The 18,058-nt window shown below is 40.8% G+C and overlaps 1 protein-coding gene across 20 annotated transcripts in view; it reads left to right on the top strand.

The window, feature by feature from the left end:
• Positions 1-18,058, top strand: part of RBFOX1 (RNA binding fox-1 homolog 1) — a 2,479,215-nt gene that overhangs the window by 2,287,583 nt on the left and 173,574 nt on the right. For all 20 annotated transcript variants that reach the window (XR_015729837.1, XR_015729838.1, XM_087878443.1 and 17 more), the window contains one exon: positions 11,558-11,611. Coding sequence is in view for 18 of the 20 variants with exons in the window: in XM_087878443.1 (XP_087734569.1) it covers positions 11,558-11,611 (54 nt within the window). In the remaining 2 variants the exon portion in view is untranslated. The remainder of the gene's footprint in view (positions 1-11,557; positions 11,612-18,058) is intronic.

Genomic DNA, 18,058 nt, shown 5'->3' with positions numbered 1-18,058 from the left:
TGTCTGATGTTCAAATGGAAGGTCAACTGCACTGAAGAAATAGGACCATCCAGTAGTGCGGGAGCTTTCCAGTATCAACTGGAAAGATGGAACATAGGTACTGAAACATGGACATTGTCCATTTCCATACTCCATCAGAAAATACAAGAGCGGAAAGAATGCAGTCCAAGGGATAGTTTTTCATTGAACCATAGAGTTGGAAGGGACCTAGTGAGTCAGCTGGTCCCAACTCTTCCCCAATGCAAGAATCCTCACACCATCTCAAACAAAATGGCTGCCGATTCTTTCTTGAAAATTTCAAGTGATGCAGTACCTATGTGTCCAGATAGCAGCCTACTCCACTGCTTCATAATTCTCTCATCATCAGGATATTCCTTCCTATTTCAAGTTTGGATCGCTCTCCATGACTCTTCACCCAATGGTACTTCTCATATCCTACAATCCTGTGGAGAATAAATCCATACCCTCTTCCTTGTGACCTTCATATATTGGAAGACTGCTAGCACATTTCCTCTTAGCTAAATATACCATGTTCCTTTAACTGTTCTTCATAGGAGTTAGCCTGCAACCCCCCTTTTTCACTGATGAGTTGTTCTAACCAAAGAACGGCTGATTTTGGACCTATATATTTATATTCCACCATTTATTCATAGCAATACTGTAACATAACAAAACTATAACATAGCATATTTCAAGAAGCATATCGGGAAGGGTTTCAGATTGGGCTCATGACCCTGTTCATTATCTTTCTTCCCCACTGCCCTCTCCCTTCCCCCTCCCATACGCTCCTCTTTCCTGCCCTGTCTACGATCCTGACACTTTGCCCCAAATCCATTAGACACTTCCCCATTGCTCCACTGGAGGGTGAACATCATGGCTGCCTTTCCAGAGGAAGCTGCGAAGGAACTGACATCACAAACAATTGCCACTCTAGGATGCCGCACTCGCTCTCCTTAATGGCCCAGACATTCTACAGTTATGCTGGAACACACACACAGAAACACACATCCACACACCAGGGGTGTCTTACCCCCACAGTATTTGTTTCCAGATAGTAAGTCATCTGTGTACCAAGTCTGGTTGAAATTGCTTGAGGCATTCCAGAGTTATGCTGGAACATACATACATACAGCCTTTTTTATATAGATAGATTCCACCATTTATTGATAGCAAAATATATTTCAAGAAGCATATTGGGAAGGGTTTCAGATTGGGCTCATGACCGTGTTCATTATCTTTCTTCCCCATTGCCTGTCTTAATGCCTCAAACTGGAACCTCTTCATAACAAAACATGAGAGAAGGTGCATGGTTTCAGGTCATTTACCCAGTGTCACAAGAAGACCACTTAGTGAATGAGTGAGCTGGATGGATGTTCTGTGTCTTGGCTGGCTTTAGATACGAAGATCAAAACACAAGGTTAAGTAGCATTAGAAATGGTCCCATCACTTCTAGACTTCTTGGGATGTAGACATTTCCTTGAGTGTTTTCGGTTGTGATCCTGGGGTCTTTCTGCTGAGAGCCAAGAAACTGCTGGGAGATGTTTTTTTAAAAAAATGAACTGTGGAAGCACTGTTTTAAAAAGTAAACTCCTCGATAGTTTTCAACAATAACTGCTTTGCAGGCAGTGTCCAAGCTGTCTATACTTCTTAAATTACCAAATTCCAAGGTTTTGCCCCAAGAGCAGTTGAAGAGTCAGGGAAGGCTGAGAAGCACAAGAAAACCTGTCTGAGAGAGAGATACTTTGTCACCTTGTAATGTTTTACAAACACAGTCACACAGCTGGGAAATATAATCCATTGGAACCACTCTTCCAGTTTAGGAATCACGGCCCCAAGTGCTCCTACCACACTGAGACTGCTTTGGCCTTGACTTTCAACATCCTCTCTAGTTCCTTCTTCAGACCCTGTTCCTTTTCCAGTATCTCATACTCTTTCTTCCTGATGTTGCTGTCACTTGGCACCACTACATCTGTTACCAACACTGTCCTCTGATCCCTGTCTGCTACCATGATATCTGACTGATTGGCCAATACCTGCCTATACATCTGGATCTGGAAGTCTCACAGGATTTTAGCTCTCTTATTCCCTACAACCATCTGTGGAATTTCTGATCTAGACTTGAGAGAGTCTTGCACATAGACTGTGTCGATACTGCTCTTTACAATGCCAGTTACAATGATACCTCGGTACTCATTGTTAATTGGTTCTGGGAGATGCGATGAATATCAAAAACAATGAGAAGCGAACAAGTTTTTCCCATAAAGAATAATGCAGCAAGTCCAAAGGTAGCCAACATTGACAAGTTCTAGGTTGTGCATTAAGTACTGAACAAATGATGACTACCGGGACACTTTTTTTGTGTCAAAATGTGTTGAGTACCAAATTCGATGAATTTCAATGTAGTTTGAAACCACTACTTGGTTGTGACGTTCAGTGTATGCTTTCCCCAAAGTTTCCCCACTTGGGAATTCCCAATTAAGAAACAGAAAAAAGAAAAACTTCAAGAAACAGTACAGATTTTTTTTAAAAAAAAAAGAAACGTAAGAAGAGACTTCTAATCTTATTTACCGCAATTAAAAACAAACTAATTATTCCACTCCCTCTTTTAAGATTACTATGCAACTTACCTTTTAAGCCTTTCTCACACAGAGGTGGACAAAAATGTTGATATATTTTCTCTTGAAACTAAGGCTAGCCCACCATTTAAGACTAATTTATCTTAATTCATTAACTAATTGCACTTTAAATGAACAAAGTCATCATATTATTAATGGGTTCTTTTTACCATGTAAAAGGAAATAATTTGCAGTTCAATTAAGATGCTTGTAGTAGGCTTGTTAACATCACTGGAAGGGTAACATTTTAAATATATCCCTTTGACAGCAGCATACTGGAGCCAAACTCATATTCCAATGTGCTTCTTTCTCAAAGAGTTGTGGTTTGTTTATTTATTTACTACATTTGTGTAGCCGTCCATCTGGCCAGTGTGACTCTGGGTGGCTCACAGCAATTAAAAAAACAACAGCAACCGTAAAAAAATAAATAAACACAACAACATGCAACTCCCAAAACCATGATTAAAAATTCAATAACATATAATCCCAGTCAACTGCGTGAATATTATTTAATATAGCCGTTGCTAAGACTCGCCACTACTGCTAAAGCCCCAGGCACAATTTCAGAGCCAATTCTTCGAACCCTTCCTAAAGACTGCAATAAAGATTTGATTTGATTTGATTTGATTTAGGTGCCAATCTAAATTCTGGGATAATTATGGGTTTTGTTTTGTTTTTTCAAAAGATGGGTATCACGGCAGAAAAACTTCTCCTCCTGGGTTCCATCAAATTAAAGTCCATAGTAGATGGAACTGGTAAGATGCAACTCCTGCCAGATCTGATGTAGACAGATGTTCAAGGAGAGGAAGATTCTTACATGACAATGCTGTTGCTATTGTTGTTCATTTATATTATTCTGTTGAGGCTGAATCTGTGTATCTCATAAGGAGAAGAGCTCAAAGATGCTACTTAACCTTAGTAGATTAATCCAAAGAAACTATCCAATTAACAAGCTGTAGTGGGTATTGTCTGGAAGTTGAGTCATGGCAGCTGGACTTACAGTAGTGGCCAAAATTGTGGAAACCTTTTGGGAAAAGTGTATTTTTGAGATACCCATATTCTACTGCTGGAATGGCCTGGGAATAGCCCAGACCTTAACCCAATTGAAAATCTATGGAGCTGACTAAAGAAACTTGTTAGTCAGAAGCAACCCAGCAATAAAACCCAGTTAATAGAAGCCATCCCTCAATCTTGGTTTCACATGATAACAGCTGCAGAACTAAAAGACTTGGTTCGCTCCATGGGAAAACATTGTAAGGCCATAATTCATGCTAAAGGTTACCCAATTAAGTATTAACTGACATGGTGATAATTTTTGTTTATCTCATTTTTTCTATGTGTTTCACTTTTCTTCTTTATACTGTAACTGCTATTCTAATAGCAAATCCTTCATAAAGTTTTTGCCTTACATTCTTGATTAAATTATCTTTCCATTGATATGTAATTTTATGGTAAAGGTAAAAGTTCCCCTCACACATATGTGCTAGTCGTTCCTGACTCTAGGGGGCGGTGTTCATCTCCACTTCAAAGCTGAAGAGCCAGCACTGTCTGAAGACATCTCCGTGATCTTGTGGCCATCATGATTCAACGCCGAAGGCGCACAGAGCGCTGTTACTTTTCCACCAAAGTGGTCCCTATTTTTCTGCTTGCATTTTTTACCTGCTTTCGAACTGCTAGGTTGGCAGAAGCTGGGACAAATAACGGGAGCTCACCCCATCACGCGGCACTAGGGATTCAAACTGCTGAACTGCCGACCTTTTGATCGACAAGACAGTATCTTAGCCACTGAGCCACCGCATCCCTTAATTTTATGGTACTACTCAAAAAAAACAGTGTGTTTGCGTCTGTGTCTGCCCACCAGATTTTACAGTGCTATTAGCTAGTTTTAGAAAATACACTTTTCCCAAAAGGTTTCCACAATTTTGGCCACTACTGTATTTTCTTGTTGGTTTCAGATGTTTCACTGCCCAACCAAGCAGCTTCTTCAGCCTGAGCAAGTTAGGGGAATATGAGTAAGCAGAGGGTCGTCGGAATATACCAACTCCTAAAATTCTTAGGGGTACTCCAGCACCAGCCTCATGTTTTCTACCCCAAAGTGTATCACAATATGTCAATGAAGATTCTCAGTCACCCAGACAGCATTGTCTAGAAAATAAGTCCAGGTGCCATGACTCAACTTCTAGACAATTCTACCTGCATGACTGAGAAATTTCATCAACTCTAGTGGGTATGTTTATTCAGCAATGATAAAACCAAACAAAGAAACCTCATGATGGCTTAACCTTGTGGCTTGAGACAAAACATGGCGAATCGATTTTGGTTCAGTCACTGTGGTCTTGGAGCCATTGTTATGGTTGACCACGTGCAAATGAAGTCTTTATGGACCATGTCTTTTGTATTATTTGGTATATTGGTTCTGTTCCTGACATTGATTTGTCAATGTTATAGGCCACTTTGTGAAGTCATCTTAATGACACGTGAAATAAACAACGAAGACAGTTTGAATGATATATATTGGAAAATGTCACTTTTTTCCCCCCTCCACCTCAAAAGATCACAATCACTGGCTTTTTCCTATTAAATGTTAGCAATTTTAGCAATTGACTTTTTTCTTAATTTGGAGCCAATGAAATTATTTAATTATGAGATTAGATTAATATGTCCTCCTGTTCAGATGTATGCAGCTCTGCTTCCATCTAAGAGGAAGGTCAACCTATTTTCCAAAGCAGCAGAAGGCAAGACAAGAAACAATGGATGGAAACTAATCAAGGAGAGAAGCAACCTAGAAATAAGGAGAAACAGAGAGAAAAATTAATCAGTAGGACAGCTTCTCTTCAGAAGTTGTAGGTGCTCCATTGCTGGAGGTTTTGTAGAAGAGACTGGACAACCACTTCTCTGGAATGGTATAGGGTTTCCTGCTTGAGCAGGGGGTCAGACTAAAAGACCTCAAAGGTCCCTTCCAATTCTGTTATTCTGTTCTGTTCTGGAGCAATTACAATGTTCACTTAGGAAAATGAACTGTTCTTCTTAAAATATGATTTCTCCATTTTCTCATGCCTCAGTATTTATCATTGTGTGGGTCTCTTCCAATAGTGGGTTGCTCCCGGTTCGGACCGGTTCACAAGAACCGGTAGTAAAACCGGTGGGAGGCTCCACCCACTGACCAGGATGTCAACATAGGTGATCTGCGCATGCGCAAAAGAGCTCACGCAGGTGCAACATGAACTGGTAGTAAAGGTGAGTAGAACCCACTCCTGGTCTCTTCAATGTGTTACAAGACACATTAGTTGCTTTGGAAACCCTTTCAAAAGGCAAGAGGACGTCCGTAAAGTTTTCCCGAGTTGAATGTGGATTGTCCGCTTTTATTTGTGCGAAAAATGGCCAGCTTTATCTCTGCCAAGGTCCCATTTTTCATTCTGCAGATCTGTCTGCATTTTTCTGCAATCTACTAGTTGTTATGGGTAAAAGGCATCCAAAAGCTTTTTTTTTCAGTACTAGTAAGCAGTGCTTCTGTTGCTGAAGAGAAAATTCTGCCCTTGGGAAATGCTTGGAGAATTTTGGGTTTCATTTATAAATAAATCCACCCAATGTTCACTAGATTCATGGAAAAGACTGAGAAAGATCAGCTCTACTGAGTCAACACAGCTAGTCCTGCATCCCATTCTGACAGATTGAATACACCTACACAAACACCCCCCCACACACACACACCATTTAATAAATTAAAGCAGTGTTGAATTTTTATTTCCTCTTTTGATTCTTGGGGAAGAAAACCAAAAGGGAATAAAATCATTCCAAAAGTATTAGTACCCCTTTATAAAACCTTAGTAAGACCATACCTGGAATATTGCATCCATTTTTGCTCAACATATTATAAAAAAGATGTTGAGACTCTAGATAGAGTGCAGAGAAGAACAGCGAAGATGACTAGAGGCTAAAACATATGACGAATTGGGTATGCCCAGTTGAATGAAAAGAGGAACTGGAGTGACATGATAGCAGTCTTCCAACGCTTGAGGAATTGTCACAAAGCAGAGGGGTCAACCTATTCTCCAAAGCATCTGAAGGCAGGAGAAGAACCAATGGATGGAAACTAACCAAGGAGAGAAGCAACCTGGAACTAAGGAGAAACTTCCTAACAGTGAGAACAATTAACCAATGGAACAGCTTGACTTCAGAAGTTGTAGGGGCTCCATCACTGGAGGCTTTTAAGAAGAGACTGGACAGCCCCATGTCTGGAATGGTCTAGGGTCTCCTACTTGAGCAGGGGGTTGGACTAGAAGACATCTAAAGTCCCTTCCAACTCTGTTTTCTGTTACTATTAAATAGTGTGGATTAATTGTGTCTGTTATTACACACACAAGGTGCTAAGTGCAGACTCTCTCTTTCACACATATGCACGCTCATAAAAAGATAAATCATTCTTAGTTCTTCTGAGGGGAAAGATATGTTGAAAAGAAATAAGCATGCATGATCTTAAGCTATTCCCTGTTCTGTTACTACAAATTGACAATCAGAGGTGCCCCTTGGAATACCAGGTGGTTACACAAACAGGATGCGGTGGCTCAGTGGCTAAGATGCTGAGCTTGTCGATTGAAAGGTTGGCAGTTCAGCGATTTGAATTCCTAGTGCCATGTAAATGGGGTGAGCTCCCGTTATTTGTCCCAGCCAATCTAGCAGTTTGAAAGCAGGTAATAAAAAATGCAAGTAGGAAAATAGGGACCACCTTTGGTGGGAAGGTAACAGAGTTACGTGCGCCTTTGACGTTGAGTCATGCTGGCCACATGACCATGGAGACATCTTCGGACAGCGCTGGCTCTTCGGCTTAGAAACAGAGATGAGCACCACCCCCTAAAGTCGGGAATGACTAGCACATATGTGCGAGGGGGAACCTTTACCCCTTACACCTTTACATAATCATATGTAAACCAAAAAATGCTCCAAAAAACAAACGTGGTCTTTTTTGAAGCACCATTCAAGGACATGGATGTGACAGGTAGACCACCCCAACATTTGAACAACAAGAAAAATAAGCTTCTCTTCTCTTCTCTTCTCTTCTCTTCTCTTCTCTTCTCTTCTCTTCTCTTCTCTTCTCTTCTCTTCTCTTCTTTTCTTTTCTCCACTGGACATCTAAAAGAAGTTCTGCTTTCTAGAAAAGAGAAGGGGAAAAAAATAAACAATACAACTTTGATTTGGGATCAGAGAATTTCTTGGAGAAAAGAGAGGACTACAGCAAGGATTCTTGGGAATGACCAGTTTTGTAAAAAATCATTTTTTTAAAAAAAAGTCAACTGTTAATCTTTATTGATCTATTTCCTACCAGTATCTGACTTACTAGGTTGCACCTGTCTTGTTAGAATTGCCAGTTATTCTAATGATTGCCTAGGTTCACTAGTTTTTATCTTTTCGTGTTGCTGCTTTGAGATCTACCTGGAGAATTGGGACACCTTTGTCTGTGATCAAGAAGACACCGAAGACAATACCCGAAAAATAAGACTCACTAAATTAAATATTGTTTTTGGCAAAACTCTGCAAAACAGAGTTTGATCTTCACCAACGGTGTCAGAAAAGCATAACTGTCAGAGTGTTTACTGCATGACTACTATTTTGAAACAACCCAGGAGCAAAATACAGGACACAGAGGTTTTGTCATTACAAACAGTGGTTTATATACAAGACTTCTATATAAGGCATACACATGATAGGCACATACCAGGCAATCAATCAATCTTCAACTCTACATGGAGAGCTACAATGCAGATAGAACACGATGAGGAGAGAGATACACAAGGAGAGAGAGAGAGAGAGTCGCCCTCTCATGGTGTCCCTTATATAGACAGCTTCTTAAAGCAGCAATAACCCTGCTGACTCGTCCTGATCCACAGCCTTACAGCGGCTGGTCAGCTTTAAATCTTCATTACCCTGACAATAACAATATGTTCTTCCTAAGATTGGGCCCTCCAGCTCCTGCTATGGCTTCTCAAAATTACTGAACCTTTATTGAAAGAGCACCAAATATTCTACAGATTCATTGGGTAGCAGAGAAAACACAGGTTGCAATGATTGAAGAGAGAGCGAGAGCACTGTGGCTTCAGAAGCCGTAAAGAAGGAGTGTGGCAGTTGTAGATCTACTGCAAATTGTCTGTTTGACTCGATCAACTTTGAATGGACTCCGTTCCTAATTTCCAGTCTGGATTGTCAAATCAATCTGACTTGAACAAGCTCATTCAATTTGACAAAAGCCACCAAATGTTCAGGTGGCATTTGGAGGCAACCCATTTGTTTTGACAGTTCAAATCAGTGATCCAATCTGGACAGTCAATTTGATTCCTGAAATTAATAAATTTCCTTTTCGACGTGGGATCTGTAAATCTTTGTAAAAAGCCCTCTCACAAATGATTCATCCACTGCAGTGTTTCTCAACCTCAACACTTTCAGATGTGCGGACTTCAGCTGGCTTGGGAATTTGGGAAAATGAAGTTCATACGTCTTGAAGTTGTCGAAAAACATTGATCTCCTGCAAAAAAGAGTGCAGAGAAGAGCAACAAAGATGATGAGAGGACTGGAGGCTAAAACATGTGAAGAACAGGCTCAGGAACTGGGTATGTCTAGTTTAATGAAAAGGACTAGGGGAGACATGATAGCAGTCTTCGAATATCTCAGGAGCTGCCACAAAGAAGAGAGAGTCAAATTATTCTCCAAAATACCTGAGGGCAGGACAAGAAGCAATGGGTGGAAACTAATCAATGAGAGAAGCAACCTAGAACTAAGGAGAAACTTTCTGACAGTTAGAACAATCAACCAGTGGAACAACTTGCCTCCAGAAGTTGTGAAGGCTCCAACACTGGAACTTTTTAAGATGATGTTGGATAACCATTTGTCTGAAGTGGTGTAGGTTTTTCTGCCTAAGCAGAGGATTGGACTAGAACAGGGGTCGGCAACCTTAAACTCTCAAAGAGCCACAAAGGTCCTAGCCGGAAGCCCCCATTCAATTATGGAGTCGACCGAAAGTCCGGTTCCCCACCATCACTACCACCATAGAGTCTCCTCCTAGCGCGGCGTCCTTTTTCCTCTGCCAACTGGAAGTTGGTTCCCCCATCATAGAGTCTCCTCCTAGCATGGCATCTTTTTACCTGTCTACCTGTCCTACTTCTACCTGTCCTAACCAAAAGCCCTATCAATTGTGGAGCCGACCAGCAACAGGGAGCTGCAGCAGAGGGATGAAAGAGCCACATGCGGCTCCAGAGCCGTGGGTTGCTGACCCCTGGACTAGAAGACCTCCAAGGTCCCTTCCAACTAAGTTATTCTATTCTGTTCCATTCTAAAATCCTCACCGAGCCGGCCATGAGTTTGTTATCTGCCAGTTTGTGAGAGACACATCTGCCTAACTTCAAAATTACCATGCAGTCTTCCTTTACAAAGATCTACAATTTGCAGCTTTAGGGACAAAGATCTCCTGTGAGAGAATATACCCCACAGATCCCGTCTACAGTCTCCTGAGAAATGGCAATCCCTAATATGACAGATGGGAAATATAGCTCTCTTCATGTATTGAATCCTATTTAATTTTCATTTAAAATAAATGTTAATCAAGCCAAATGTAGCTTTTGCCTTGAGCACATTCCCTTTTTAGAGGACATCCTTTAAAACAGATGCGGCTTGCAATCTGCAAATGATGCCAACTTTTTTTTTATTTATGCTGCAATGATGCTTATTAATTAATCTTACCTCTGCCATCCAGGTGCTGTTTTAATTATTTTAATGTCTTGATTAACTTGTTATTATGTTATTTTGCTTTTAATTAAAGAGAAGAAATGAAGGGAAGCACAAAGAACGGAAAACTATATAAGCATACATATTTAAATGTATCCGAGAAGTAAGAGTGATTAAACTAAATATTGCTCTTGGCAAAATCTAAAAAAAATAAAATAAAAATAGAAACATATGTTTACCTACAGTGTTACAAGAAGATAAAAAATATGGATGTTATGTTGTTTTTGGGGGGTTCAATATGGATGTTAAAATGTTTTCATGGGAAACTATTTGGAAGAGGGGATGAAGTAAATAATTTAAAATACTGTATTTTTTGGAGTATAAGACACATCGGAGTATAAGATGTACCTTAATTTTTGGGGAGGAAAATAAGAAAAAAGCTGATTGGCAGGTGAATCGGCCTCCCAGAATACCCCCAAACAGCTGTTCCCAGAGGTGAATTTTAGCAACAGGTTCCTTGGTTGTGAGCTCTGTGCCTTGCTTTTTTTTCCTGCCTCTGAAACTTCTGAAACTCAGTTTCAGAAAAAAGTTTTTTTCCTGCCTCTAAAAGCCTCCGAAACAGCTTCAAAAAAAAAAAAAAAAGCCCCTGAAGCTCTGTTTGGAGGCTTTTTTTTCGGAAGCTTCTTTTCTGATGCTTTTTTCAGCCTCTGAAACCTCGGTTTGAGAAGCTGGGCGGGGCTACATTCAGAGTATAAGACGCACCCAGATTTTCACCCTCTTTTTTGGGGAAAAAAGATGCGTCTTATACTCCGAAAAATACGGTATGTAACAGGTAGAATATTGTTGCTTACCCTTCATCTTATGATAGTTGGGCTGTTTACAGAATGCAAAAAAAAAAAAAATGTTCTGAATAAGATGGAATTAAATATTCAGCAACAAAAATTATGAATTGTGTTATGTTGAAAGCTCCAGCGGCTTTAATAAAACAATCCCAATTATAAAAATGGCCAAAATAAGATATTTTACCTGGGACTTAAGGAAGGTAATATTGATACCAATCGCGCCTCCCTTTAAAAGTTTGCATAAACATGCAAGCCTTTATGTATTCTGTTAGTTTCCCTTGGTAAACATTGCTTAAAATGAAGAAATGTTCCTTCCATGCAAATTTAAATGATTCTCATGACTTTTTTTTTTATCAATGCTCATGTGATTTTTCTGTTTCTTTGCAGCAATTTGGTAAAATCTTAGATGTTGAAATTATTTTTAATGAGCGAGGCTCAAAGGTAAGCAACTGAATACACTTGTGGAAATGTTTAATGGATTGAAAGTGTTTACTGAAAAATCAGAGGAAGCAAATACACAACAGTATTAAAACCTCCTTAAGTATCTCTTGTTACAGAAACACCTAGGATGCTCAGGTGTTTGAGGGGATGAGGGCTGTCACTTACCCAAACAGCATGAAATTTATTGGTCTAATTTTGAGCCCCTTACAAAGGCTAATTTTAACTAAGATAAGCTGCCACCGGTTAAATAGGAATACTGCTTTCTGCTTTTAAATATAATCAAGTGTTGACTGCAGAATTCCTTTCCCATCTCCAATAATTGCCATATTCATTGTGAGATTAGTTCAAGCTTGCAGTGAGGAGAGATAGGCCATTAGAACAGATACCCTGCTCTTGAAAATGGAAGCAAATAATATAATTTAATATCTTCTGAAGCAATTACTCGATCAAGGATGAATTATGAAATTGCCAGTGTTTGCATGTTGAGTGAAAATTGTTTCTGAATTTAAAGAGATGTTTTCGTTCTCCTAATTTGAAAGGTGAACGATTTTCCCCGACACATCACATCACATACTTAATTTCTATTTGAACCCACATATAGAGTTGGCCCATTTTTCTACACTGTATTATACTGTTATTATGTTATACTAGTTCGTACGCCTGGATTGATTAATTATCCATCCAGTGAAGTGCAGACATAAGCTTTTTGCTCACACCTCGTAGTGGGTCAAAAGCTTCAAGATGGCAGTTGTGACTGCACAATCAAAACCCTGCCCCTTTGTGCTTTGCATATAAATTCAAGATATATACAGAGATGGGGGAGGGGCAGCTTTGATCATACGATTGTGACCTCTGTCTTTTGACTCCCTCTGAAGCCCCTGAAGGCTTATTTAACCTGTACTATATTTATTCTAGATATCATCTAGAAAAATTTGATTGCCCAAATATAATTAATCAGTGAGGCTCACAGGATTCTCCTTGCTGCCAAATTAATCATGAATCCTATAAGAGAGACTAGTTTAGTTTTACAAGTAGTCCTTGACATAACAACTGTAATGGAGCTTTCCCAGTTATGATCATATACTGTAACGGTCGTAAAACAGGTCAGTCACATCAAATAATGACCTTATTTTATTACTTCTTTTGTGACAGTTGTTAAGCGAACATGACGGTTGTGAAGTGATTGCCATGGTCCTTAAGCGAATACTGTAGTCCTTAAAGGAACTAGTGTTTTGCTATGGGCATGGTTTTGCCCTAAAATTGGAAGCAAGTGCCATTTTTTTTAAAAAAAGCAACAACATTGTGGGACATTGCAAATGGCCATAAAGGCAACTGAGACTGGCTGAATCCTGCATCCAATTTTGGTCGCCACGATGTAAAAAAGATGTGGAGACTCTAGAAAGAGTGCAGAGAAAAGCAACAAAGATGATTAGGGGCAGGGGTGAAATCTAAAATTTCTTACTACCGGTTCTGTGGGCATGGCTTGGTGTGGGGGGGGGATGGTAATGTGACTGGGTGGGTGTGGCCAATTTTTTTTTTTAACTTTTAAAACCATTTTTTCTACAACCTCTTCGGCGAAGAGGTTGTAAAAAAATGTTTTCAAAAGGCTCTGATGATCCCAGCTGAGTTCCCTGATCGGCAGAGGCTTTAAAAAGCCTCTGCCGATCAGGGAACTCAGCTAGGATTGTCAGAGCATTTAAAAGAAAACAAGGGTTTTTTTCTTTTAAATGCCTTTGATGAGCTGCGTGATCATCAGAGACTTTTTTTTTTTTACTTTTAAAAGCATTTTTTTCAGCCGTAGTTGTAGAAAAAATGCTTTAAAAAAAAAAAGCCTCTGATGATTGTGCGGCTCAGCTGGGCATGGGAGGGGGGGATTTTTGCGGGTGGTTCTCCGAACCACCCGCCTCCATCGCTACTAGATCAGGCGATCCGATCCAAACCAGGAGCATTTCACCCCTGATTAGGGGACTGGTGGCTAAAACATATGAAGAACGGTTGCTGGAATTGGATACGTCTAGTTTAATGAAAAGAAGGACTAAGGAAGACATGATAGCAGTGTTCCAATATCTCAGGGGCTGCCACAAAGAAGAGGGAATCAAGCTATTCTCCAAAGCACCCGAAGGCAGGATAAGAAGCAATGGGTGGAAATTAACCGCCCAGAGTCCCTTGGGAGTGGAGCGGCATAGAAATGCAACAAAATAAATAATAAATAAAATAAATAACCAAAGAGAGAAGCAATCTAGAACTAAGGAAGAATTTCTTGACAGTTAGAACAATTAATCAGTGGGATAACTTGCCTCCAGAAATTGTGAGTGCTCCAACACTGGAAGCTTTTAAGAAGATGTTGGATAACCATTTGTCTGAAGTGGTGTAGAGTTTCCTGCCTAAGTAGGGAGTTGGACTAGAAGACCTCCAAGGTCCCTTCCAACTCTGTTATTCTATTCTATTCTGCATTGCCAAGCACCCTAAATTTGGTCACATGACCACAAAGGTGGCCCAATTATTGGAATTTTGAATCTAGGTCATAAGTCCCTTTTTGGGGGGTTGGTCGTAACTTTGAACAGTCTCTGAATAACTGGTCATAAGGACTACCCTTAATTAGAGTGCTTATGGTCTGAAACACAGGGAGCTTTTCACTTGCAACCTCTTGTTTAGTGACTGTTTGAAGTTACAAAGGCATTGAAAAAATGACTTCCAACTGTTTTTCACACCAGTTCAGCATCCCCAGTTAATCAGAATTTGGGGGCTTGGCAACTGGCATGTATTTATGATGGTCACAGTACCCCAGTTATATAGGATTGCCTTTGTGACTTTCTGACAGCAGAGTTAAAAGGGTAACCTGATTCACTTTGCAACCGTGTCACTACCTTAACAACTGTGGCGAGAGAAGTCATAAAATGGGGTGAAACTCACTTAGCAAACGTCTCACTTTAGCAACAGGAATTTTGGAACTCAGTTGTGGTCATGAGTTAAGGATTACCTGTATAGACATTTGAATCCCTGGATCCTTTGAGGCCAAGCTGAGGTTTTTCTTGAGCCATTGTTATGATTGGGGAGGATCTCTGCCCCAACGGAGAAATTTTCACGAGTCCGTGAATTGTGCTTTGGGGTTCTTGTCCATCGCCCAATCTCAAGGTTCTGATAGAAGAGGATATTTGTAGCTCAGAGTTGACCTTGTGGGCTCCTTGGTGCTCTCTGAGCTTGGTGGCTTTCTGGCAGACATTTCATTACCAAACTAGGTGACACCATCACCAAGCACTGATGATGTTACCTAGTTTGGTAATGAAACGTCCAAGCTGAGAGAGCACCAAGGACCCACCATCTCAAGGTTTTCAGCTCTCTATCCATACCTTCAGAAGTTTCCATGTCAACATTACAGACACATAGTGGCTTCCCTTCAAATTCCCAACTCCTGTCTCTTAGAGAATCAAGCCATGTAGCTCTCTTTGGGGGTCGAAGGTTTTAAAATGATATTGCCAATGTCTCCTTGTTATATCACAATGTCCTTAATGTATATGGTGTGAATATGTCCTGTTTCTCTTCCTTTGTTTTTTTGCTTTTATATCAAGGAAATGTCACATTTTTTTCTGTCAAAATGGTAAATTTGGAAGTTGAAGCTGGCAGGTCCGATCTGTTCCAATGTGTAGAGAGAGAAAGCTGGTATGAATTGCTTAAAGTATTATGCTAAATACATTTTGGAAGGGTGAGTTATTGGATTAGTAATTTTTTTCATTAAAACATGAATCCAGGTCTCCCAATTGGAGAATATTTTGTATATGGGCTTCCAGGTTGTGCAGTCACAGCTGAAATATTCATTTCATTGCTGGCAGCAAATGTGGAAGGCTGTCTGAAGATGTGTCCCACAGTAAGGGACATAATAATAAATTATGGGATGGATGAGAGCCAGTTGGGTGTAGAGTTTAAAACCCCAGGCTAGAAACTGAGACTGTGATTCACAAAACAAGCTGGGTGACCTTGGGCCAGTCATTCCCTCTCAGCCCTATGAAGGAGGCAAGGGCAAGACACTTCTGAAATCTTGCTGAGAAAACTGTAGGGATTCATCCAGGCAGTTGCCAGGAGTCAAAACAGACTCAAAAGTACCAAAAAAGGAAAAAAAGTTAATTGATGTCTAGAAAATAAGAAAGCCAAGAATTGTCTCACAAAGATGCTTTTTCAAAAAGCAACTGGATTGTTGTTGGTTTTTTTTCCTTGAGAAAGGAGGAGAAGACAATTTTCACTTCTCATCTTATTTTATTTTTATTCATTTATTTTCTTTGATTTTTATACCGCCCTTCTCCAGCAGGACTCAAGGTGGTGAACAGCCAAGGTAAAACATAGCATACAAAATTTAAAACAATTTTAAAAGATATTAAATAATTTCGGCCCACAATTTAAAAACATCCCAATAAAATCAATTACAAATTAAAACTGAAAGATAGGATCAAGCCAGCCCGGCTAGATGAAATAAGTGAGTTTTAAGAGCCCGACGAAAAGTCTGGAGGTCCGGGATCATGCGTATCTCTGGGGGTAGGTCGTTCCAGAGGGCGGGTGCTGCCACAGAGAAGGCTCTCCCCCTGGGGGTTGCCAGCCGACATTGTCTGGTCGACGGCACCCTGAGGAGCCCCTCTCTGTGCGAGCGTACTGACTGGTGGGAGGCTATTGAAGGTGGTCTCGTAGATACCCAGGCCCTAAGCCATGGAGCACTTTAAAGATAGTCACCAACACCTTGAAGTTTCATCGATTCTGACCGGATGGTGGAGGCATTGGAAGGATTAGTTTTGACAGGATGGATGGGTGGGGTTGGAAGGATCCTTTTTTTTTTTTTTTTTTTTTTTTTTGCAGTCCTCTGGTCATTAACACTCTCCCTGAGAGCTCTTGAAGCCACTTGGCGGTTTTTTTGTGCCCTCAGGGTCACCTGAATCAGAGTGCAATTGGTTATGGAATCTTCTTGGAACTGGTGAAAGCACTGTGTTTTAGGCTGGAGTTTGGGGGTATTTTATCCCTCCCCCTCAGTTGACAGAGGGCTGCTCATTGTTGACATATATGGCCTCTTTTACCTCTCTTTCAAACCAATGTCCACTCTATCCAGAACGTGGACTTTGCTGTCTTCAAAAGAGTGGCCTTTGTCCAGTGGTGGGATTCAAATAATTTAACAACCAGTTCTCTGCCCTAATGACTGGCTGGGTGGGCATGGCAGCACTTGGCCTCCTGCACCTCCCTGGGAGCAAAAATGGGTTGTGGGGGGTGCCTCACCCCCATGCCCCGTTTTGGGCCTAGTAGGCCTCCCTGCAGCCTCCTGGGAGCAAAAACAGGCCACTGGGGGACTCCTGGAAGATGAGGGAAGGGGAGGGGCCAGACAGCAATTTAACCTGAACCGGCCTGAACCGGCTGAATCCCACCACTGTCTTTGTCTTTCAAATGCAGATGGACTGTTGAATCCAATCCTGGTGGATTTGTTCTCCTATGGTGTGCCATGTGTTCGTGAAAGGGTTTTTTGTTTGTTTGTTTCACCAATGTGTAGATCTGCACATGTCCCATTGCATTGCATTGCATATATCACATTGTTCAGCTAAAAAGTCCAGTTGCCTTTTGGAAAAATAAAAAAACCCTACCTTTGAGACAAACTGTAACCTGGATGACAGAATCTCCACAGAGAAAGAGTCAAGATCCTCTTCTCTGAAGTAAAACACCACTCAGCTTAAGCTTGGGAGCAAATCAGATACGACAATTAGGAATTAAAAGGCAAAACTGCCAGATCAAATAACAATTAAATTCCTACCCTGTTCCTCCTTGCACCCCCACCCCACCCCCTGCAATCTTTGCTGTCTGTAAAATTAGGTGGGAAACATTACAGGGAGTTTTTTAAAAAAAATTAAAATAATGTTTTCAGAAGAGAATAATTAGAGCTGTGCAAATCTCCTTGCTATTCATCTTTTTTAATATCCCCCAAAGTCTTAAAATGTAGTCAAATTTATTCAAGGGTCCCTGGAGAACTTCAGTTCATTGCAAGGGAGCGTCATGGGGGAAAGATCATTTTCTCACTGGCACATGTCTAGTCAGTGTGGCTGCTGAGTATGGGAAAACCCCATCGCACCATCCCATAGAATTTTAAGGGTCCTCCAACTTGGATTGTACCCCATATGTCAGCCCGGGAGCCATTTTTTTCCTGGCATCTTCAGGGCTGCCACAGCAGAGGCCGTGGAAATGGAAGGGGGGGAGGTAGAGATAGCAAAGGAATTGTAACCAAAATAAAATTCTTTCCTCTGAGAGCCAAAGACGTTCCCACCAGGTGCAAGAAGGCGGGGTGTGAGTCCTGATGAACTTTGGACTGCAACCTGATAGGGGCCATGCGATGGACTGCATGGACTGAGGGAGGAAAATTGCAATTTTAACTATGGGGGAAACCTGAGGGGGCTTTAGAGTCGGGTTTCCCCAGATCAGTGGTGG

This window comes from Pantherophis guttatus, chromosome 14 (assembly GCF_059756535.1).
Source record: "Pantherophis guttatus breed Tessera chromosome 14, ASM5975653v1, whole genome shotgun sequence".
Classification (NCBI taxonomy): Eukaryota; Metazoa; Chordata; class Lepidosauria; order Squamata; family Colubridae; genus Pantherophis; species Pantherophis guttatus.
This window is presented reverse-complemented; position numbering and strand designations above follow the sequence as displayed.